The sequence below is a fragment of the Balearica regulorum genome, chromosome 26 (assembly GCF_011004875.1).
Source record: "Balearica regulorum gibbericeps isolate bBalReg1 chromosome 26, bBalReg1.pri, whole genome shotgun sequence".
NCBI lineage: Eukaryota > Metazoa > Chordata > Aves > Gruiformes > Gruidae > Balearica > Balearica regulorum.
In genome coordinates this window covers 5,021,885-5,045,208 of record NC_046209.1, presented here as the reverse complement: position 1 = coordinate 5,045,208, position 23,324 = coordinate 5,021,885, and the positions used below count along the sequence as shown (strand labels likewise).

The following is a 23,324-nucleotide window of genomic DNA, read 5'->3' as shown; positions in this document are numbered from 1 at the left end:
CCTGGGGGAGCCTGGGGTCTGTGGGGGCAGGCGTGGGGTCTGTGGGGGCAGGCGTGGGGTCCGTGGGTGCAGGCGTGGGGGGAACCTGGGGGTCTGTGGGTGCAGGCGTGGGGTTTGTGGGTGCAGGCCTGGGGGAGCCTGGATCTGTGGGTGCAGGCATGGGGTCTGTGGGTGCAGGTGTGGGGTCTGTGGGGGCAGGTGTGGGGTCCGTGGGTGCAGGTGTGGGGTGTGTGGGGTCAGGCCTGGGGGGAACCTGGGGGTCCGTGGGTGCAGGTGTGGGGTCTGTGGGTGCAGGCCTGGGGTCTGTGGGTGCAGGTGTGGGGTGTGTGGGGTCAGGCCTGGGGGGAACCTGGGGGTCCGTGGGTGCAGGTGTGGGGTCTGTGGGTGCAGGTGTGGGGTGTGTGGGGTCAGGCCGGGGGGGAACCTGGGGGTCCGTGGGTGCAGGTGTGGGGTCTGTGGGTGCAGGCCGGGGGGGAACCTGGGGGTCCGTGGGTGCAGGTGTGGGGTGTGTGGGGTCAGGCCGGGGGGGAACCTGGGGGTCCGTGGGTGCAGGCCTGGGGGCCGCGGGGCCGTGCCCGCCCTCACACGCAGCCGCCGGCCCCGGAGGCCCGCGGAGGCCGCAGCGCCCCGAGCAGCGCCGGGGCCGGTGTCACGGACACGCCCCTTCCGGTGGCGGCGACGCGGGCGGGGCGCGGCGGTCCCGGTGCTGGTCCCGGTGCTGGTCCCGGTCCCGCCGCCATGCGCAAGTTCTTCCAGGAGATCAAGGCCGACCTGAAGTTCAAGACCGCGGGGCCCGGACAGAAGCTCTCGGAGCCGTCCCGGTACGGGGGGTGGGGTGGGGGGAACCGTCCGGTAACGGCGGGCCCGGCGCGGGGTGGACGCGGGTTCCCGGGCGGGCCTGACCAGGCCGGAGCCGGCCCCGCTCTGCTCCGGCTGCCGGTATCCACGGACCCCGCGGCTGCCCTGGGCCCAGCGCCACCGGGACACCGGGCTGGGCCCAGCGACGGACGCTGACGGGGCTCCCGCGGGGCCCCAACACTCCCCGGTCAGCGATGCCGCCGGTTCCCCGTCTGCCTCCCCGGGGAGGGGGGGGGGATCACCGGGGCCGGTAATGGCGGTGACACGTCGGTGGCCGCATCCGGGCGGTTACGGAGCCGTTGTCGTCTCCGGCCGTGGCGGCGTGGGGTGGCGGGAGCCCGTCTCCTCCCGAGCTCTGCTGCTCCGTCCTGCCCAGGGTTCCCAAGGAGAAGCCAAAAACCGAAGCGGCGCCGAAGCCCCGTCAGGCACCGACGGACGAAGCGCAGATGGCGGCGGCTGCGGCGCTGGCCCGGCTGGAGCTGAAGCCCAAGGCCAAGCCGCCGTCCTCCCAGGAGGCCATCAAGAACCAGGGTAGGAGCTCGCTCGCCGGAGGACGCGGGGAGCTGCCGCGCCGGCGTAGGGACGGGGCGGCCGGGACGGTCGTAGGTCGGAGCTGAGGTTGGAGAGGGAGATCTGGGGTAGGCGAGCGCTGGGCGCAGCTCTGCAGGACGTTGTGGGGTGCGGACGGTCTCTGCGACCGCCGGAGTGTTGGAAACGGGGGTCGTGCTCGCCCCTGGGCTCTCAGGGCAGGGACAGAGCGGCCGGGCAGGCGTTCGCTTCCCCGGGGCAGCGCTGTGTGGCGTGAAGCCCCCTGAAATCGGCTGAACCTCTGCCCCGTCCACCTGGGTCTGTCTCTCGCAGTGAGGAAGGAGCTGATGGCTGAGGCGGCTGCGAGCGAGGAAGGGCTCTCCGCGGAGGAAAAGGTACGAGAGACGCTGCTTGTTCCCGGCTCCGAGCCTTTCTGTGCTGCTGTCCCTGCCCTGTGCGGACACGCCGTGATATTTTTAAGACCCGAAACCCCACGAAACTTTCCCGCGGTCAGTTCGGTGCCTGGTTTTGTCTCCTGTAGGACCTCGTCTCCCCAGACAGGGAAGGGGCAGCTGCCCCCTCTGTCTCAGGGGTCTATTTCATCTGCCCGTTGACCGGTGTGGTTGTAAGGAAAGACCAGAAGGAAAAGCACCTCAGAGAAGCCATCCGGTCGGTAAGCGCCACGTCTGCCGGCTTTCCTTCTTCCTTTCAACTCGTTTTGGGGTGTAGGGTCCCCTAGAGCAGTGACCTCTGCCTTCTCCCTGTAAAATCTTCCCTGTCCCCCACGGGCAGCTCTGTTCCGCTGTAGCTGTGCAATGTCCAGCCGAGCACCCTCCCGTCAGCTTGCTGGAAATGCTGGGACTGGGAGCTCTGGCCCTGTACTGGTTTTGACTGGGACACAGTTAATTTTCTTCATAAGCAGCTGGGATGGTGCCATGGTTTGGATTTGCAATGAAAACAGCATTGATTACCCACCGGGAACGGCTAAACTCAGAAGCAGTGAATAAATTCCTTTGCTTACACGCACAGCTTTTGCTTCATCTATTAAATTACCTTTAGCCCAACCCACGGAGTGGGGTTCCCCCACTTTGACCCTTCTGATTCTCTCCCCCATCCCACGGAGCGGGGAACGAGCGTGATGCTGAGCTGCCAGTCAGGGTTAAACCACAACAGCCCCATCCCTTTGCGCAGAGTAGCATCGGCTCCCCCCCGACCATCGTCTCTCCTTCTCCCGTAGTATTTCTCCGTAGACCCGGTGGCTGCTTCGATCATGGAGATTCACACCTTCAATAAGGACCGGGAGAAAGTCCGAGTGGGCGTGGAGACCGTGGCCAAGTGAGTGGGCTGCGAGAGGACCGAGCACGCGGGCAGCTCGTCCCTTCCCTGCGGGGCAGCTGGATTTTCTTGCTGTGCTCCAGGCAAAGTCTAAAGAAAACCAAACCCAAACACTTCTACAGTCTTAATTGTTAGTTAAGAAATAAGGTCAGCGTCTTGCAGTTAGTCCACTGGTTTAAGAGGTTTGGGAGCTGCTGGTTGAGATCGACCACTCCCATCTTCTGACTTGAGCACGAAACACAGAGGTGTTTTTACTTTCCTCAGTTTTTCAGCTCTTTTATCTGCGAGAAATACTCTTGTCTCTTCTCCTAAATTGGGGTAGCACGTTCTGAAGTGCCTGCTTTGATCCACGCAGCGCATTCCCCTTTCTGCAGGTACTTGGATAACATCTATCTCCATCCAGAGGAGGAGAAGTACCGGAAAATCAAACTGCAAAACAAAGTGTTTCAGGTGAGATTGAGACTTCTGCAGGTGCTCTGCTGAGCAAAGTCCTCACCTGGAGCAGACTACATTTAAATTCTTTCCTTTTCTTCTAGGAAAGGATAAGCTGCCTGGAAGGGATACACAAATTTTTCCAGGCTATTGGGTTCGAGACCAAAACACTGCCTATTCCAGGACAAGGTAAGAAATCCAAGTGTATTAAACTGGATCGGGGGCTCGGGGGCGGCGGGGCATCCTAGGGGAGGCTGGTGAGGCAGCTTTGGCTGCCGAGAGCGCTCCGCAGGCTGTGACAAACACTGTTACTCCACGGCTGTAACAGAAACAGCCGCTTACCCTGCGGTTTCCCTGTTAAAAGACATTACATTTTCTGGAGATTCTTGCTCTTACATTTCCTACGTTACTCCTGTAAAGAACGAGAGACTCAAATCCCGTCATTTTGGCTGTAGAGACCACAGAGGAGTACTACGTACTGAAGGAAGAAATGCTGACCAAGCTGGAAGACCTCAAGGACTACAAAGAACAGCTTCTAAGCTCTGAGCCTGTGAGAGCCCAGCTGGATCGCCAGCTCTCCGTATTCAAACCGTCGCCTGAAGCTGCTCGGTTTGAGCTGCCGAATGACTTTTACAACCTCACCGCAGAAGAGATCAAACGAGAGCAGCGGCTCCGGTGAGCGGGCTCAGGAGGGCCCTGACGGCCCAGCCAAGAGTCCGGTACCTCTCTTTCGTGCTAAAAATCGCTTTCTCTCTAAAGGACAGAAGCAGTGGAGAAGGCTTCGATGCTGAGGACAAGAGCCATGCGAGAGAAAGAAGAACAAAGGGAAATGCGGAAGTACAACTACACCCTGGTGCGAGTCCGGTTTCCCGATGGATACATCCTCCAAGGTAAAAAGACTTCTTACCCTTTCCTCGTACACTCCCCAAAAGCTTCTGAGAATACTCATAGCGTAAGAGTTTAAATAATAAGCAGGCTTGAGGTGTGCTGGACGCAGCTGGGAGAATAAAGCAACAAAAGCCAGAGCGGGATGATGTTTTTCTAAGAACTCTTTCCATCTCCGAGCCCTCCGCCTGCCCAGGGTTGGGACCGTAAGCCAGGGCTGAGTGGAGAGGGAAGAATCTCAAGGCGCCGTTAATTAAAAGCGCGCTCTTCCCAGGCTGCCGCGAACAAGCTGGACTCATTAGATCAGTTTGTTAGAGTAACCAGCGTGGGGTTGCCTGTGTGGTGTCAGGCTATATGACAGTATAAATCCTCTTCAAATTTTGCAGTAGAACTCTGGAAATCGTTTCAGGTTTTCCTGGTTCTTTGTTACAGGCCGGCAGGGGCTCGCAACAATTGAAGTAATTTTTTTTTTTTCTTTGGGTATTCTGCTTTTATACTTCTCAGTTGAATCAGGCTGTTTCTGTGTCACTGAAGTAGTTCATAAAGTTCGCATCAGTACGCGAGCCCCACGAAACCTACCACAAAAAGGTTAGATTTGGTAAATGCCAGAGACACTCTCAATCTCTCACCTTGTTTTCTCATGGCAGGGACTTTTTATGCACGAGAATCAGTATCTGCACTCTACAACTTTGTGAGAGGAGCGCTCAGAGACGACTGGCTGCCCTTTGAGCTGTTGGGACCCGGAGGTCTCAAACTGACGGATGAGAACTTGGCCTTCAATGAATGTGGGCTGGTGAGTACAAAAAGATGGCTGGGACCTTCCACAGGGGTCTTCGGGTTGTCACAGAGTCATCTGCTGCTCATAGCTTAGAGAGAAGTTTGTGTCTTCTGCTTTCAGTGCCCTAAGTTGTGCTCTGGCTGCTTCTTTTTAAGCTCGAGCAAACGAATGACTGGCTGAAGGCGAGGAGATCAGTCTGGAAGGGAACGCGGGCTGCGGTAGTTGCCAGCAGCTCTGTCACAGGCTTAGCAGCCACACTGGGAAAAGAGGGAGGGCGGCAGCTGTGAGGCAAGCGCAGCTCTAGCACAAGGCTACCGCCAGAAAGCCTCAAGTGGAATCCTCTAAGGAGCTTCTTGCAGAAATCCACACTTGTCCTTTTTAGCTGGAGTGCTCTTGCTAAGTTTTTCCAGGTCTGTGAACACACACGGCATGTTATGAGGCCAAAGTGTAACATTGCTATAGCTTAACGCCCCACTTTTCTCTTCCAGGTGCCCTCAGCCCTCCTGACTCTCGCCTGGGACGCGGCAGTCATGGCAGACATTCAGGCAGCAGGAGAGGAGCAGCCAGCAAGCCCCCTGAAACCAGAACTTCTCTCCAGAGTCCAGACACTCTCATGAAATAAAGGGGAGTGGATTCAGTGCTGGTGGTTTTAGACTGATCCTTCATTTTCTGATACAGATTGTTGGAGCTTCCAGCTCTGTGACCTCAGAAATGACTTTGGTTTAGCTCTGCGGAGCGGGAGTCTCGGTTCTGCCCTGTCCCACCCCCCCTGCAGTCACCTCCAAGCTCCGGTACCAGGCACAGGACTGCTCTGAACGGCTTTACAAACCCCGTTCTAGCAGCGACTGGTTGAGGGGTTTCCGAGACCATGACGAAGCAGCGCTCCCCTCCCTTGGAGGAGGGATGAGGTGCTAGTACTAGGCTGGATTACCAACCGAGTGAGCCTGGATTACCAGGCTGGACTTAGAACTCAGCTTTTCCTTTTGCTTCTGTGTGCACTGTAACTCCTATTGGAGAGAATATATTTAGATAAAATTATGCTTAGTCTGATTAAATGGAATATTTAAAGACTCAGTTCTGTTCAAAGTTCTTTGAATCGCGTTGCTCTTAGAGGTTTGAAATGCAGATGAGCTCCAGTCAGTGCTAGGGCTGGCACTGGTGTTACTGGTGGAGCTTTTCACTTCACAGCACCCAGGGGGACACCAGGAGACTGGCAACAGCTGTTTATGGTGCCCAGTGGCGAGAGATCAGACCTCAAGCTACAGCCAGGGTTTTAGGGAACTAATTCACCGTCTCAGAAGCCATACAAAGTTAAAAGCGATGTGCACAGGAGGCTGATAATCTGTTCGTAGCCTGATGTGTAATTAATACCGGGAGAAACAAGTTGCATTTTTCTGTTCCAAAGGTAAAAGCCCTGCTGCTGTTCCTTGGAGCCAAGTAAGACCACAAACAGGATGATATAGATATTCAAATATAATTGTACATCATTTATACCCAAGGCCATGCTATACAACATTATGAACAGAGCAATTCCCCCAGTGGCATCACAATAAGCTTATTTCAAAATCCCTCCACTAGTTTTAGAGATAACTTAGATACCTTCCATTACAAAGAAGTATCAAAATTTCAATAATGCTTTATTAAGGACAGATTAATATGCAGTATTTAAGCTAAAAACTAGAACTAAAAATTTAAGCTTCCATCTGGTCTGAAGCAGAACAAAGTGCTGTCTTCTCTTTACAAGAAATATGGAATACTTTCAAGTATCTTGTTCAAAGATACACAAGGTTTAAAATTTTCTAACTCATTCTACATACATACAGAGAAGTTAGTAGGCAAGTCTCAAACTGTATTAGATGGGCTGACCACGCTGGTGTCCTGGTGAGCGACTCTTGTGCCGCTGGATTCTGAAACTGTTTCAGTAACTGCCAACGTAGAATCTGCAAAGTAGAAAACGTGTTGGTTTGGGGTTTTTTTGTTTGGTTTGGTTTTTTGTTTTAAAGATCCTCATTAACCTAGCAGAATTTGACTACTATATGCTTTATCTGTCTTAGCTTGTCTGCCTGTATCTGTTACACGTCTCTTTTTCAATACTATTTAAAAACCAGTTTAATATTGGGTTAACAGCAAGCCAGAATAAAATTACTTCAACCATAAAAAGGATCTTCGTAATCTTTTCAGTGCTTTAGACTCGGGCAGACTTACACAAATACAGCTGCACGCGTGTCAACAAAGCCCGGGGAAGGCAAGCTTCTGAATAGCATCCCTGTCCTCAGAACAAGAGGTTGCAAACCTGTAGCAAGGCTTTCATCTCACTGCAGTCTTATAATAAGCAAAAGCAGCTTAAGATTAAATGCAAAGCTTCTCATCAAACAGCTGGTGTGGAAGGCAAGAGGAGGAACGTAGCATCAGCTGAGATAGAAAGGAGAACCCAGATACGTCTAGAATGGGTCAAACACTACAGAATTCAAGGCTTTGGGAATATGCATGAGCCCTTATCTATCAATTAGAGGAGCTGCCCAACACAAACCCGCCACTTTCCTTAATTCAGGTTGTGCCAGTAGCATTGTGAAAGAGCTCTATTGTGAGAGCGGTAAGAAAGGGCTCGGAGGTTTTGAAAGTGGTTTAGAGGAGCTGAACACACATCGTGTGGTTGGTGTTAAGTCATTGATCTGTACGATCAAGTACATATCGTTAAAACGTTGCTGAGATGAAAGGAACCACTCCACATCCTCATCCCACTGAGTCAGTAGCCTGAGAGGATGCGCTATAGCGGTGGAGCTTTAAAAGCCATTTCTCCAAAGGATAACTGGGACACAAATATAAGCAACTGCTTAGATTCTGGAGCAGAGCTGCACGGTGTTGATCAGAGCCCTCACCTGTCAAACACCCGAGAGCTTGGTTATTATCTGATGTTCTTTCCTTCAGAACAGACAGCTCTGCCTGCACCTAACACTTCAAGGAGGCAGCAGAGGGGAAGTTACGCTCCAGATCTTGTCAGTCCTGGAAGGGCTCTGAATAGAAGTATGCACGCCCCAGAGACCAGCCCTGCTCAGCACCATTTCCCAATAGTTAGTGGATCTGCTGATACTGAGCCCAATGTTTGCTTTTCTTACCAGGGGGAAAAAAAAAAAAGATTAAGCAGTTAACACTGGCAGTCAAATGCTTGTCACAAGCACTTTGCACTATTTTTGACTGGAGGGAGGAGGGAAGAAAGGGCAAGAGAACTGTAAATAGCAAAGAAGCATCTAGAATAAAACATAAAAAGCAGAGAAGTACCTAGAATAAAACATCTACAGAGAAGAGCACAAGGCTTGGTGAAACAAGTGGCAGAAAAACCACAACGGTTTTAGCCACACACTGTTCCCACTCTGTTGTGCTCTCAGCATCTGCCAAGAGACTGCTATCGATTTATTTTCCCACCTTTGCCTGACTGTATATCCACAATCATGCAGTCATCGTCTTCCTCATCTTCCTCGGTGTCTGCCTGAAATCCATCCATCTCCGCAGCTTCGGCCTTGCAGGGGGGGAAAAAAAAAACACCCACAAAAGGTATCAGCTGTGTATCAGCAAGCTGCCGGCACTGTGAAGGACTGCAGCAGGCACTCCTCACGGATAGGACTCACAGCACAGTCTGACCAGTTGGGCATATTTGTAGGGAAGAAAAAAAAAAAAGCAACCCCTGGCTCTGACAGACACTGACTTTTGAGAAAAGGCCTCATCTGCAATGGCACGTACAGCAGAAAGCATGCCAAGCTTCTGCTCCAAGATGTTTTGCTATTACACCATGTGATGAGCAGCCTACGCATCGAAAAGTCAGCTCAAGCCTTAATTGAAATCTGACTCAGTGTTGTTGTTTATTTGGAAGGGAAATCTCAATGTCTCCCCCCTCTGCTGATTATTTTGGATGCTTTCTTCCTTCTGAAGATGGAAAATGACTTTTGCTTGTCAAGTTTGAAAGACGTTCTCCTCCCAAATCCTCCTCATCTTTGCCAGTTAGCTTTTATTCAGAGAGGGGTGACAGTTCTTCCCTTGGTGACCTTATTTGCTACCATGGGAGCAGCACAAACTACTCATTCCTCATTTGAGGAAACGAATACAAGGAGCGATAACAAGCTGAAGTTGCCCACTATTGAACAGGTGTGAATGTTTTTGGGTTTCTTCTCTCCCAACTGGATCCGTGGAATGAAAATCTCAGACCCAGAACCTGCTCCCCACCCCCTACAAGCTGTTCCGAGGGAAGAAATTTTAAATTTACATCTTTAATGAAAGTCACAGCTCTCAGATTAAGTATTCCCCTCCTACACGCGTGCAGGTACTGCCCACTTCAACACAGAGTTGTTCTCTCTCCACCGCTTACGTAAGAGCACCTTTACGTACACGAGTCTTGGCGCGAGCGACACGTGCCGGGGTAGAGAACTTGGCAGTCTTGACCTACCAACCGTTCCTAGGTTCCCCTCGAGCTCCAGCCTTGCTCGACAAGAAGGATGGGATCTCAGTACCTGAGAGGTGCTGATTTAGATGTCAGGCATGAAAGGTTTTCAGGACTCCGACATCTTGGCTCTGAGCTGCGCAGCACCACACCTCACAAGGGCAGCTCTAAGATGCTTTCAAGAGCTTTGAAGAATTCGGGCTGGTGATGTAACTCTAGTAAAAGCCTTTGTTTTGCTATTTCTGCTCAAGTAGCTGCTTATAAGCAGAATTTCCAGCGGGTGCCAAGCAGAGATTTTTATCTGTGCCTTTATTTAGTGTATAAGAAAAAACCCAAGCAGATGGAGTTTGGGGGCTGAACAGCTTCTCACAAGTCCCTGATCCCTATCAATACCGGAGTGCAGAGCTTTTTCGGTAGAAAAGCCGAAGAAGCCAAGAATAAAGTGGGAAGCATGAAAAGCCCTGTCTGTGGCTTCTTTCCTCACCCCCTTTGTCCACAGGGGACGAGGAATAAATCCACTGACAGTGCAAACCCTGTCCTACCCGTAGGTTTGGATATCACCAGGCTTAAGGACCAAAAGCCTCGCTGTCCTAAACGCACGACAGAGCATCACACAGCAAAAGCACCAATCACATCGTTTTCAGCCATCCTTTTAGATGATTAAGCTCTTAATACTACTTGTGGTTACCCTGAAAAGCAGAAGCAAACAACAGGAAGACCACAACAAAGCTTAGAGCTGGAGCAGCAACTACTCCAAATCCATCTCATTTTGTTCCTATGAATTATTGTATTTTTAAACCAGCTCTTGAAATTCAGCTTTATGTACGACAGTATAAGCCAGAGACTTTACAGACTATTACGGGTTGAGTTGCAGCACTTACAAACTGCATTTAATCAGCAGACGTGCAACTGATGTAAGTCACCAGCTCGGGCTATACATCTGGCAGCCATACACACACATAAAAACCTGCATACAAATTATATACAGCTGTAAAACCAAGGGCAAGCAGACACTCAGAAACTATTCACAGCTTGGATGCAATCCCTGCCAAATAGCAGAAAATGGAAGAACAGCAGGAGAGCAACATTTCAAGTGGAACAGACAGTCCAAACTGGAGAGACACAAAAGAAACCCATCTCTTTAGAGTCACATAATTTCACTCGCAAAAAAAAGGGTCCTTTTGTATCGAGATCTGCGGCTTAATATTTTGACTCTGCTCATGGCAGATCTAGGCCGATCCGGGAGGCGTGCCATGACGCTCGCCTACTGAAGACGCACAGCTCCATTCCCCTCATTCCTTACCGAGGAAGCGCACCACGAAAGGAACTCACCTGTTCAGCATCCCGAGGCCTCTTCATGAATTTAGTGATGGACATGCTTCCGGTGGCCTTCCTCTTTACCGACACGGGGGTGGTCTGCAGGACCGCCGCGCCCGGCACGCCGCCACCCTCCTCCTTCCCTGAAGAAGGGACTTGCGTGACGTAGTTCCATTGACAAGGGACAGGGAGATGTTCTTGATCAAAACGCTTCAGCACCTCCGAGTGAACGTACCAGCACATCCTATATTCAGGTCTCTTCTCGTACACAGAGTTCTCGGAAATTATTCGCTTTAGCCTGGCTTTGGAAGGGACACCGCTGTCCTCACCAACAGGCGTCTGCGGCCGGGAGGTGTGGGGGCTCGCAGGACTTGTGTCGCTACAGTCGGCGGCTGCAGTCACATCACTGAACAGTCCTTGCCGGCAGCACTCCTGGAATTCCTGGATGATCACTTTGCTCCCGTTCACGTTGCCATGCAGCAGCGGCAGAAGCTGGCCAAGGACTGCAGAGAAGAAAGGATGCACAAGGGTTGTGGGGAAGAACTGCTTGAAGGTTGAGAAAAGCCAGGCTGATAGTTTCTATCAGCACACAGGCTCCAGAAAGAAGACAGATAGGTTAAAGTTAATTTTAGATATGGGATTGTAACAGGAGCTAAACGTGATGTAGAAAAGTCACCCCCAATCAATAACAGCCTGCTGAAGTGAAAGCTTCAACCCCTATTCTCGCCTTTATGTGCGTTATTCACATCCCCGTGTTAATCACACACAAGAGAGACTCAGTACTGAAACCTCTCACGCAAACTAAATCCTCTCCCCTGAACAATAAACAATAAATACGGTCGATGGGCTTGAGCGCTTCCAGCAAGCGGCCCTAAATCCGAGTCTACCAAAGTCTCGTTGGCTTGATTTCCTAGATTACTCAGAGCAAGAGGTTTTGGAGAGCGTAACTACGGCCATACTGGACACAATGCCGGAAAATTCCTTTCCAAGATCTCTCATGGAGATTCCTTGGATTTCAGACTTGTCATGAACAAATCACTGTGAATTTGACACTCAATACAAAAATCTATTAGCTCCAAAGCAGAGTACAACAGTGCGTAAGTACAACTATTTAGCTCTTCAGGTCTTACTTTGCTGATCTTTTGCTCTTTTTTTACTACATTTCTGTATCTGCTGTTCTTCCTCTGCAACAGGTGAATCCAGGATACATGCTGTGAACTGCTGGAGAACCTTTAGGTCCGCATTTGTGCTGCTGTCATTTTCTGCACTTTCCCAGACGCAGCCAATTTTCACGGGCTGTAGAACGTGGAACCTCTTCCCCTTGGCCATCAATTCATCCCACTCCTTTGCTTTCAGCTTTTGACGAACCTTCTGATTCTCTGGATCGCACTCCTAAAGCCACAGGCAAGAAAGAATTCGATACATCCATTCCAGGAAAAACAGAAGCTTTTTAAACCCAGCTTTTTATCAGGTTCCCTGAGCTACAGAAGTCTGCTCCCAAACCGTGCAGATCTGAGAGGAGTTACACCACTGCCAAGACTCCACGCTTTCTTCCTCTGCCAATATTTATCACACGATCCACTGGAAACAGAGACGGAAATCCAGTGACACCCAGTTCACTTACTTCTGTCACTCCTTCATCCTCAGATAGGTACCCATGGGGTACAAAAAACCCATCGTCATCATCTTCATCCTCTCCCTCCTCTTCGTCATCCTAAAAATAAACTCTGCTAATTAGAAATTACACTGACAAGTGCAACTGGATCAGAAAGCTGGTTTTCAGCACGTGGAATTCTTACCCCTTCACTGTGGGAGAGACTTTCTCCGGGTTCTTCCTCTTCCCATTCTTCATCGCTGTCTACTTCGTAGTCCAGCAGTTTCTAGAAGAAACGCCAACATGCCATTTCTGTAAATGATTCGAAAGCATGTCGCCAGACCCCCTCGAGGGTTTCAAAACTCAGTAGCAAGAGGGAACGTGCAAGCGGATCAGAAATTCCAAGGAACAAGAGAACTTGGCCAACCAGGTATTCACATCAGGAGCATAAAGAAAGAAAAGAACCCAACTACACCGCCCGTGAGGTGCTTACACTGTCCTTTGACCAAGGATTCCTGGGACGGATCACAGTGGTTTTCTTGTTCCATGTGCCCCAGTACGCAGGACGGTGATTCTCACAAAACTGCAGAAGTTTCATTCTACCAAATTTCCCCCTTTCGGGAACAGCATCTGTTTTGCAGTTATCCACTACCACCACGTCACTGTTAAAACAGGAGACCGCCTTCAATACTTCCAGAACACTCCCCTGCTGCTCAGGAAAACATTTTATAGAAAGTTTACGTCCAGCCACAATCCCAACCCAGAGCTTGAGTTCATTAGAACAGACGCTCCCAATGAGCTTGGAAGAACATCGGTTCCAGACAAGCCACCTCCCTCCTCAACTACAACAGCTCTGGTTTAGCTACAGTATGTTTATTGTTTAAAACTATGAAAGATGAACACCGGTAGTGCCCGTGCTGGAGGCAGCTGCCTGAAGCACGAGATTTCCTGCGGGGAAGGATTTGAGAAGCATTGTATGGAATGAAGGAAGTCTACATCATAACGTACTGCTCCTCGTGGAAACAATTCTCGCACAAAACGGATATTCAAAGAAAAGCTCCATCTTTCCATCACCTCCAATATTAGAGTCAGGCTACCTCAAAACCATTCTGTAGTTCATTACGTTAAAAAAGTGAAGAAAACCCCCAAAACACAGACTAACCTGTTTACTATGTCAGCACTGTTATTGACAAAAGTAGGTCCAGTTTTACGTGGTTTACGACACTTTAGATCCCTCAAGAAAGAAACATCACTATTCTGTGCACGCAGGAGCTTATCCAGCTGTTCTAAGAAGTCTGGATCCAGGGCAATACGACAGAGGGGAGCCAAGACCATGTTCTCCTTAATTTCAAAAGGAGCAAACTTTCCACAAGAGCCAGCAAGAATCTGAAATATTAAGTGAGGACCGTTAGGGTCTGAACACCTGAGAAACTGCAGTACCAACAAATTCAAGATATACAACAAACCTCAACACAAGGTGCTGATGGCTGAATGAAGATTTAGGTTCATAGAATCCCAGCCTGGTTTGGGTTGGAAGGGACCTCCCAGCCCACCCAGTCCCACCCCCTGCCATGGGCAGGGACACCCTCCACTAGCCCAGGTTGCCCAAAGCCCCATCCAACCTGGCCTTGAACACTGCCAGGGAGCCAGGGGCAGCCACAGCTTCTCTGGGCACCCTGTGCCAGGGCCTCAGCACCCTCACAGGGAAGGATTTCTGCCTCAGATCTCATCTCCATCTCCCCTCCTGCAGCTTCAGGCCATTCCCCCTTGTCCTGTCACTCCCTGCCCTTCCTATCTGAGACTCCAGCAGATCTTCTCAAGGGAATCCAGGTCTTTACAGCCAATGCAGCAGGAGACAGAGCTTTTTACTAAAGCAACTACAAACTTCTTTTGTACTCTCTGCTCTGGTCACACTTTTTTTTTTTTTTTAAAAATCCTTTACACTTTTGAAATTAGGAAGTAAGAAATACTAATGCTTTGTCCAGCTAAGAAGCTCTAAAGGACAGATCAGAAGGAAATCAGTGCCTTTGTTAGGAGATGACTACTGAAAGACCAACAAAACATAGGAACAGTGATCTCTCACCTTCGGGGCTTGTGGAGTCTTTGGTTTCTGGAAGAACCTTGTAATTTCTGCTTTCTGTGCATTAATACGCTGAAATCAGAACCAAAACACAAATTATAAACGTAAAGGTAGGACGAGACCTTATAATTCAAGGTGACCTCATGCATGACCCAACGTCAAATCTAGCGAGGTATAAAGCGAAGTCCGGTCATTTACCAGCTCCTGTAACTCAACAAAAAAACCTAACTGTCTTCTCTAACACAGCTACGTGGATTCCAATGTCATTGCTAAGGCAAAGGACAGAGTTTACTCATGGGCATTGAAAAAACAAACGCAGAAAAGACTTTAACAGGTAAAAGCAAAGACACCAACAGCTACAAAAGTAACAGATGAGAAACCTGCACAATGTAACTGGCGGAGCAGCACCATGGGATCAGAGGGGACAGGCTGCACCCCAAAAGGATGTGCTCACTCCCAAGCAGCACCAAGGCAGGGTACACTGCCTGGAGAACCACAGTAGCTGCGGGAGCCCCGTTGTGAATGGCTCAGCAGGGCACCAGGGAGCCCGTTAACATCATTTCACCATAGGAGAAGAATTTAAAGACAAGCTAGAGAAAGCATTTACCTTTTCCTCCTCTCTCAACCGTTTCTCCTCTTCTTTCTTTCTCTTCTCCTCAAGTTTTGCCCTTTAATATAAAGTTAATTTTTATTGTCACAAATCATCAAGTGTTTATTTGCACTGAGGAAGAGGTGAGAAGCCCCAGAGCTTGACTAAGACCCTACCGTGCAAGGCAAGAAGATAATCTATTAATTCAGTCAAGGACCATACTTGGTTAAACCTACAGAAGACTCCTCATTCCTTCCAGAGCAAATATTGACCTATTTTAGCCATAAAGTCACTAGGCTGCTTCAAGTTTCCCCCAGTACCAGGAAAGGGTATTTATGGTATTATTAAGTTACAAACAACTTCCTCAACAGACAGGGCACGAGCGCCAGCAAAATTGCAAAAGTACAAGCAAGACTGGTCACGGAGGGAAAACTGCATGGAGCACGACAGCTCTTTTTCAGCCATTTCAAATCAGAAGCCCGGGTCAGCCTGAAAGCAACAAGCGCTGCTGAGACCAGGTGTACACAGCTTTTCAAACGCCTAAATTACACCCCGTGACAGAGAGGCACGTGCTGTTCGACCACTACAGCCTCTGGAAGGGACAGTTAAGGTGGGTACGGAAAGGTGCTCACAGCGCTACACATTATTCCCCAGGACCTGTGGAAACCAAGCCACTTACTCTAAAGCTTCCTGCCTCTCCTTGCGTTTCTCCTCCTTCACTCTCAGCTTCTCAGCTTTTTCCTTTTCTTCTTTTTCTTTCTTTTCTCTCCTTTCTTTCTCTTTCAACTCCTTCTCCTCCTCCTTCTTCTTCTTCGCCTCCTCCTTGGCTCGCTCTTTGGCGGCTTTCGCCTCTTCTTTCAGCCTTCCCTTTTCTTCCCTTTCCGCTTGCAACTTCTGCAGCTTGTCCGCACGCTCCTGATCCTGGTTCAGAAACAAGCCGTTAAACAAGCTGTCTTTTTGTGCACAGCAATAGTAAACTTGAGTAAAATAAGGATGTCGCTACTTCAGCCGCAATACCAGAGTAAATTTTTGCACCTACCCAGTGCCTGACCCGCAGTGTTATTTCTAGCTATCGCAGGACACGAGGTTATTAATCGCAGGTACCTGTTGCCTCTGCCAGCCCAGACACCGTGTACCGGCTCTCTGGAGGCATTAATTGTTCTTTTCTCCTAACAAACGAAGGTGTTTCCATTTGCTATGCATCAAGGAAAGGTTTGTATTCTACTCACTTTATATTTGCCTTCTTCGTTACCAATGTAGCATTATGGAAAATTAGATGGGAAACTTTTTACATTCTTTTTTATTTATTTTAAGGTTTCAGATTGTTTCCAAAAATACTTTCTTTGGAAATACATACCCCATGAGCTAAGCTTTCACGCTTTTATATCAACATATGGCTAGCATGATATAAGTCTAAAAAGCGAGTTTGATCTGATTTTGTATTATAAACCCATAAGGATTTTCTGACAATGTTTTTTACTACCTCAGGCAGTAACACGAGTCTCCAAACTCTGGATTGTGCAGCTGCTTTATTAGACCTGGAGCTCACAAAAAAAAAAAAAAAAACCCAACCCTTGTCATTTGTTTTAGTCTACGTTAGGTAATCAGACAACGCCAGGCGCTCTAAGCTTATTTAAGGGGTACTACGGGAACAACGGGGGGAAGATCACATTGAAAGTGTTGCTGTTCACAGTATTTCCTCCTGAGGCAACTGAAATTCTCATTATGGGTCTACTGACATGCAGAGGAACATGGAACGCTTACTAAAAAAATGACAAATTCAAGAAAGACAGCTTCCCTACATTGTAGGCATTAGTGACTTCACCAGAAAACCAGGATACATCTGTGCTCAGGCACACAAGTGTCCTCACTGTGTATTTTCAGCTTCGCTTTATTTATTTCACATCTCTTCTTGGCAACGTCAAGACTTACTGAACAATGTCACAACGTACAAGTAACTGCAGAAGGCAACCAACGTTCAAAATGGTGCCGTGGTAAAAAAAGAAAAAACCCAATACTGGCAGAACCGAGTGATGGTAATCAGTGAAAATCTGCCGAGTAGTTTGGAAAATGGTGTGAAGTTAACAGCAGGATTGGTGGGTCTACTTAATTCTTAGCTTCCATTCTCATCTCTCCCTCGCATGACTATTTTTAACGTACGTATAGAATGGAAGAACACAACAGGATTGACTTCTATATGGGGCGCTGTAAAAAGCGAGCATCTCGGGAGCAGGCTCAACCGCATATAGCTCATATAAAACACAAAACAGTCCCCTATCAACTTTATAAACTAGTTACTAAGAAACACAATAAGAATTCATAAGCACAGGCCTTCCCAACTGCAGTTAAAATAACACCCGGTTTTCCAGCAGGCAAAGCCCACTCGTACAGCACCGACTGTTCAAAAACTCCATGTGATCTGTCAGCCTCCTTTATATTGAACATTTTATGCCCAAAAGCAGAATGGACAGCAAAATCATTGCACCGCCGGTTTGTTACGGAGCAGTGTTTGCCAACTGGCTGCATTCAAGCAAATAGAGATTGGAGCTTGAGTGTTTCCAGCAGCGACATCCAACAGGTTCTTCAGCAAACCATAAAGATGGGAGCCTGTTCGCCTCACTTATAAACGAGGAGCAGACCCCGTGTTTCGTGGCTTAAGAAGGGGAAAGAGTGATAACAATGAAGCAGGAACCGACCCTAAATAGAAGGCTCTTGAAGATTTCTGGGATCTGTCCACTTAGCAGGCTGCACCTACCGTCTCTCAGGAAGGGTTTGAAAAAAAAATTTCTCAAAAGCATTTTGACAGGCAGTCGGCAACATTTACGGTTTCTTAATATCTTACCGAAGCGCAGAGAAACGCGGTGCAGGCCACCCACACGTCATTACGTATGCATTAAGAAGCTTTAGAACGAGCCAAGTACTTTAACTGCATGCATTAAGATTCTTTCATATTCATCAGTGAGGAAAACCAGGAAGAGAGATGTTCTAAGTGGACTAAGATGAAACGCAAAGGGCTTTGCTTACTATTCATTGCAAAAGCACAGCAGGTTAACTTTCTATGTCAGTGAAAATGCCTTACTCTTTGCAATCTCAGCTTCTCCTTCTCTGCCGAACTTTTGTGGAATTTCTGAGATACCTGGAATTACAAAACGCAAGTTTTAGAGATCCACATCGTTCCCTTTCCACGAGGCACTAGAACTCTTGCTAAAAGAGCAGCAAGCTTCGTCTGAATTATATTAACGTTGTTCTTGCAGATTACTATATTCAGCAACTTAAGTATGCCTTCGGTATAGGATATAAGAACACAGTTCAAGCATATCTAATCTCACTGATTTACATTTAAGCCTGAATACATCTAAATCCTTCAGTTTACATTAAATCCTCACGTTACTCAGTTTTGCATAAACAAATCCCTCTAGTCTACTCAGTTCTAAAGTATCATTTGCAAGGGAATATCACATGCTGAAAAACAAACAGAAGCTAGAGCTGCTCCAAATCACGAGAGCACAGCAGAGGACATTTAATTATAGCAAAGTCACTTCCTTCGAGTTAAACTTGGTTTGTCATTGTTTTGGGGTTTTTTTGGCATCCTACCACTTGCTCTTGCTATGATATTTAGATATAACTTCCTGAATACAAGGATGTTATCCACACATTAACACTGTTTTTTCTTGTAATTGTAGTGCTCTCACTCTTCCACTAGTATCAGCGCATCGACCCTAAGTTCCCAACAGGTCACACTTCTCATTTCTCCGAAAGCTGTTCTTTAAAGGGGAAAAAAAAAGGTATTTTACATTTAAGAGCATTGTTCATAGACTGGTCGAAAGCTGAATTTGTCAGTATTCAGCATACGCTGGCTTAGTTCTTGTATGCCCCCCCTCCCCTTCCTCGCCCTGCCATTCGCAGTATGAGGTACCACGTTCATCCCTGTAATTAACAGACCAACGGCTTTATTTTCTGTACTCACAGACATTTCAGTTGACACAGTGTAAAGCTGCATCAGGAGATTCGAAATTTGTCTGACACAAAATAAGAACTCTTTCAACTGGGACCTTTAGTTTATCAGAGCTGTTTCCACCTGGGAAAACAAACATGCCAGGACAGATAACCGTACAGGTCGAGGTGCAGAATTCCCGTTTTGGGAAGCAGCAGGTGAGCTGTTCCTACCTTACTTCACGCCATGGGAAACCAGTAACTTGTTTGCGTTATCGTATTACATCAGGAGTCAACTACTTTGTTGTTTGCTCTGCTACACTAGAAATACTTTGTGCCTGCCTGAGTTTATATATTTAAGTGATGAAAGACTGAGAATTTTAACAGTATAAGAACTGATCATTTTTCTTGGTAAGCACACAGCAGAAGACATGGAAGACCTGTCACATCGCGAGCTCCAAGCCCCAGATAACTCATCCACAGCTCCTCCAGGCCAGTGAGGCTTTTTCTCACCTGAGGGACAATCTCTCCTTAAACCCTGGGGGGAAAGTTGGTGGAAATCTTTCTTAAAAGGCTCACCATGGCAGAAGAGGAAGGCTACCAGCCACTCCACCCTCGTTTACCCGAGCCACAGACTCGATCCTCCACCTCTGGCAGCACAACCTTGACCCACCTTCCTTATTTTCCCCCCTCTAGTAACGTAGTTGAGGGAAACAAGTGCACCAGTCGGATAGTCCAGCCTAACCATAGGTGAGGCTTAGCTACAGTGCTCAAGCGTTCACCAGGACTGCTCTGCTTCACAGGTTTCGCCATGGGTGACTGTACCCTCAAGAGAAACCTCCACTTCACACCTCACACTCTCTTCCCCAAAATGTCTGTTCACCGCTCAACCATTCGAGCCACATGAATGTTTCAGCCACCTCCGCAGACGCTGCTGTCCTTAGAAGCTTCACCCTTCAATACAGCACCCAAAATCACAATGTTTTAGGGTTTGTTGCCGGAGTGGAGGTACTAAACTGGAACTAAGGCCACAACCAACCAGCTCAGACAGAGCTAACTTCGAGGTGATCCCTCCTGCGCTCCAGCCTTCACTGCCCGACAGCGTCGCGCGTCCCCAGGAGCGCTGTACGTGCGGTGACTCCTCCCTGAAGCAGCTCCCCGCGCCCCTAACAGGATGGCCGAGAGCTGGGGTAACATCCTCTCATAGTAATTACAGCAGCTTCGTCAAGGATACAAGTCGTAAAACATCACCTAACAGACAAGGCTGCTTTTGGACACTGTCCTTATCCCAATTACCAAACGTCTCAGGGCACGTACTTCATAAAAATAAATACAAAATGAATCTGTAACAGAGTTTAAAGTTACATTCACGCGATGCAAATACGCCAGCAGCTCAAAACCAAGCAAGATTTAAATCCTTTAGCTATAGGATTTAAAGGAAGATTCAAAAGGGCAATAATTCAGTTGTTATTAATAAACCAACACCACCCTTCATACGCTTCTCACAACCTTTGCGAGTATCCTATTCGTCCTTCTCGCTACGAGTGCAGGAAACCTATACAACCTATCCGCAGTGCGACAGCTTTGAAAAAATACCCAAGAAAGAGAGACCGACCTTCCTAACGGGCGTCGAGGCAGCTAAAGGACTCGTATTTCTCTTTGTTTCTGCAGCAGGCTGCACCTCAGGTGAGCTCACAGAGCGAGAGCTTAGCGAGGAGTTGGTAAGTCCAGAGTCTCCTTCATGAGACCACTCCATGGTCTCATTTTCCGACGTGACGCTTCCATCCAGAGAAGCGACTTGGGGAGATTTTGCAGTCATAATATCCTCCAGGAGCACTACAGGCATCTTCCCCTCAAAGATGACGTCCTTCAGTTCGCTCTGGTTCACCTTCGTGTTTTCCACGTTGTTACGCCCTGTTAACCCGGAACACGATGGGATTCCGCCTACCAAACCTTCACCTTTACTCGCTACGGCTTCACACTGCGCATCAGCGTCCACTGAGTCATCCGTTTGGCTACTCTGAGCAGAATTCAGGCAGCTCAACTGGTTTATCTCTTTTCCCAATGTGCCGTTAGTTATAGCTAGGGATGAAGATGCTTTTGAATCAAAATTAACATGGTCTACATCATCACTTAGTCTATGGCTGGAGCCCTTTGTCAGGTCAATAACAATTACAGTTTCACCTGTGTTATCTTTTGTGTTTTTCTGTATAAAATGGTCTAACGGACCCTTTCCGTTAACAAGTTTTGCAGCAAAATTCACATCTGAATCCAACTGGCAGTCGTTCTCCACGTCGTCCAGGGACGCATGCGATGCGTCTAGGGAGGAATCCTTACTCGGACCAAACCCGCTCTGTGAGCTCTTTACTTTTTTGACTTCCGAATCTGCATCGTATTTTTCCTTTGGTATGGGATTCAAGCGTTTGAATGGCAACCGAGCTGAAACAACAACATTTTATTATTTCAGTCACATCATACAAGACACTGGAGCGGGGCAGGGGGGGGAAGGGGAAGAATTCAAGTATCGAGAAATTTTATTAGTTCTTAAGCACAAGAATTGAAACAGGTTACTCAGGGACGGTTTATTACTGCAAAGCCGATGTATTTCACAAAAACAGGTCTGACACCTTCTTAGCGCACTCAAGCCACGCCGGGTGACAGCCGCTCCCTCCGCAGCCTTACCTTGGACCAGCTTCCGCGGAGGAACAGCCGCTTTGTCTCTGCACTCCATGGCTGAGATAAAAAAAAAAAAAAAAAAAAAAAGAAAAAAAGAAACAAAACAAAAACTACAAGAAATCCCAGGTACTAAATCAACACCCGTGACGCGTTCCCGGTGAACAACCTGCTTCCCGCAGACAGCCGAGCCGTGGCAGCGCCCGACAGCTCTCCCCGGGGCAGAGCCCGGACAAAGGGGCCGGGGGCGAGCCCCGCCGGTACCCCGCGGGCTGAGGGGGTGGTCGCGCCCGCCGGGCCGGAGACCGACGGACACCGGGGAGACCCCCCCACACACACACACACCCCCCCCGCCCGCGCTGGGGCCACACTGCGGGAGAGGAGGCTGGGCAGGAAGGAGGCAGCGGGGGAGGGCGGCGGGCCGGGCCCGGGCCTGGTTCCGGGACGCTGCGGCGGCTGCCGGGCCTCCTTTGTTACCCCGGGAAGGCCCCGCGCACCCCCGCGGCCCAACCGCCGCCGGAAACACACCTCAACCCCGGCCCCACCGCGGCCCCAGGTCGGCCCCTACCTGCCACGGCGGGCGCCGCGGCCTTTCGCCGCTCCACCGGCGGCAGCGGCCGACCCGACCCGACCCGACCCGACCCAGCTCGGCCCGGCCCGTCCGGTCCCGCCCCGGGGGCTCCCGCTCGTATTTGGCGGGAGCCGGGGCGACCCCGCACCTCGCCGCGCTGATAGGCGGAACGCGCCCCACGTGACCCGCCCTTCCGCCCGCTCCTCCCCTCGCCCGCCCGCGTCTCGCGAGGAGAGGGGGAGGGAGGTTCGGCACCCGGCCTCGCCGCTGCTTCCCGATTGGCTAGTGCTGACGGGCGTCGCTGAGTGGCGACGGCGGCTGTCAGTCTGGCCGACTGAAGGCGTTTGATTGGATAGCTGGGTGGAGGGCCGATGGGGTACCGCTAGGTCCTTACGCCTGGGCTCGAGGCCTGCCTGCTCGCCGGGCGGGAACCGGGGCGGCGGCGATGCGGCCCCGGGGCCGGCTCCGGAGATGTCGGGGCAGCCTTTCCCCAGCGCCGGGCAGAGGGGCGGAGCCGCCCACCACGATACGCCACTGAAGGACCCGAGCCAAGGCGCGAAATGGCGGCGCCGCCGGCGACCAATGAGCGATCGCTGCTGCGCCGCGCAGGCGCAGAAGGGGGGGCCGGCTGCCGCGAAGGACTCTGGGAGTTGTAGTTCGGCGGCGACCGTCCCCCACAGTCACCCCATTTCCTCCCCGGCGCTATGGCGGCTGCTGGGGGGGGGCACGGGCTGTTCCCCCACGTCCTTTCCCGGCCTGGCCTGGCCGTCCCCGTGTCCCACACGCTGTTCCCCTCCCCGCAGCCCTGGCTCAGGCGGTGCTGGGCCCCTCAGCCTGGCAGGGCTGCGGGTCCCCAGTTCTGCCGCCTCTCCCCTCGCTCCTCGCCTCTCCTCAGGGACGGAGCTCCCTCAGGTTTAGCGCTTTACCCCCGCACCGAAGGTGTTTCCGAGGACGGGCCACCTCTGCACGGGCCGCGCGTACCCGTTTCCTGTGGAAAATTACCGTGCGCCGCCGCTGCGGAGCTGCCAAGGGCGCTTTTCAGAGCCGCCCTCCCCTCAGAGGGGTTCCTGACGGGCAGAGATCGCGCTGGGACGCACCGAGCGGCGGCACCGAGCGGCGGCACCGGGCCCTTGGCGACGGCCTGGGGACACCGCGGAGCCAGAGCGGCCGGGGCGTATGGCGGCGCCGGACCCCTAGCTAGCTGACAGGAGAAAAACGTGGCTGCGGTAGAGAGACAGGACCCGGCAGGACCGGTTGTCCCCGCTGTCGCGACAAAACTCCTCAGTATCGCGGTTTAGTCGCAACGTGAAGCGGCGTCG

General features: G+C 50.3%; 2 protein-coding genes across 4 annotated transcripts; one reads left to right on the top strand and one right to left on the bottom strand.

Annotated features, from left to right (window-relative positions):
* The first annotated feature begins 649 nt into the window (after positions 1-649).
* UBXN6 (UBX domain protein 6) lies at positions 650-5,890 on the top strand. The gene is made up of 11 exons (XM_075776759.1): positions 650-821; positions 1,235-1,389; positions 1,720-1,781; positions 1,928-2,059; positions 2,624-2,721; positions 3,096-3,171; positions 3,258-3,342; positions 3,609-3,828; positions 3,913-4,043; positions 4,686-4,831; positions 5,305-5,890. Exons 1-11 carry the CDS (start codon positions 739-741, stop codon positions 5,431-5,433), a joined length of 1,317 nt encoding a protein of 438 aa, XP_075632874.1. The 5' UTR covers positions 650-738; the 3' UTR covers positions 5,434-5,890.
* A 381-nt stretch (positions 5,891-6,271) lies between these two features.
* CHAF1A (chromatin assembly factor 1 subunit A) lies at positions 6,272-23,309 on the bottom strand. 3 transcript variants are annotated; one of them, XM_075776753.1, is made up of 15 exons: positions 23,008-23,309; positions 21,444-21,494; positions 20,377-21,200; positions 17,908-17,964; positions 15,508-15,749; positions 14,847-14,907; positions 14,243-14,311; positions 13,322-13,545; positions 12,653-12,821; positions 12,365-12,445; positions 12,190-12,279; positions 11,696-11,957; positions 10,581-11,068; positions 8,240-8,333; positions 6,272-6,756 (listed from the first exon to the last, which is right to left on the bottom strand). In XM_075776753.1, exons 2-15 carry the CDS (start codon positions 21,490-21,492, stop codon positions 6,659-6,661), a joined length of 2,808 nt encoding a protein of 935 aa, XP_075632868.1. In that variant the 5' UTR covers positions 21,493-21,494; positions 23,008-23,309; the 3' UTR covers positions 6,272-6,658. The 3 variants fall into 3 exon arrangements, with proteins under 3 accessions (XP_075632868.1, XP_075632869.1, XP_075632867.1); XM_075776754.1 differs by having other exon boundaries at positions 22,987-23,185; XM_075776752.1 differs by lacking the exon at positions 23,008-23,309 and adding an exon at positions 22,003-22,147.
* Positions 23,310-23,324: the final 15 nt, after the last annotated feature.

Excerpts from the sequence above, each read along its gene's own strand:
- UBXN6 (XM_075776759.1), top strand. The coding sequence starts at position 739 with ATGCGCAAGTTCTTCCAGGAGATCAAGGCCGACCTGAAGTTCAAGACC. Across the intron at positions 1,782-1,927 it reads GGCTCTCCGCGGAGGAAAAG|GACCTCGTCTCCCCAGACAG; the intron begins GTACGAGAGACG and ends TGTCTCCTGTAG. Across the intron at positions 2,060-2,623 it reads TCAGAGAAGCCATCCGGTCG|TATTTCTCCGTAGACCCGGT; the intron begins GTAAGCGCCACG and ends CTTCTCCCGTAG.
- CHAF1A (XM_075776753.1), bottom strand. The coding sequence starts at position 21,492 with ATGGAGTGCAGAGACAAAGCGGCTGTTCCTCCGCGGAAGCTGGTCCAA. Across the intron at positions 14,908-15,507 it reads GAGAGGCAGGAAGCTTTAGA|GGCAAAACTTGAGGAGAAGA; the intron begins GTAAGTGGCTTG and ends TTTATATTAAAG. Across the intron at positions 12,446-12,652 it reads ATCCTTGGTCAAAGGACAGT|AAACTGCTGGACTACGAAGT; the intron begins GTAAGCACCTCA and ends CGTTTCTTCTAG.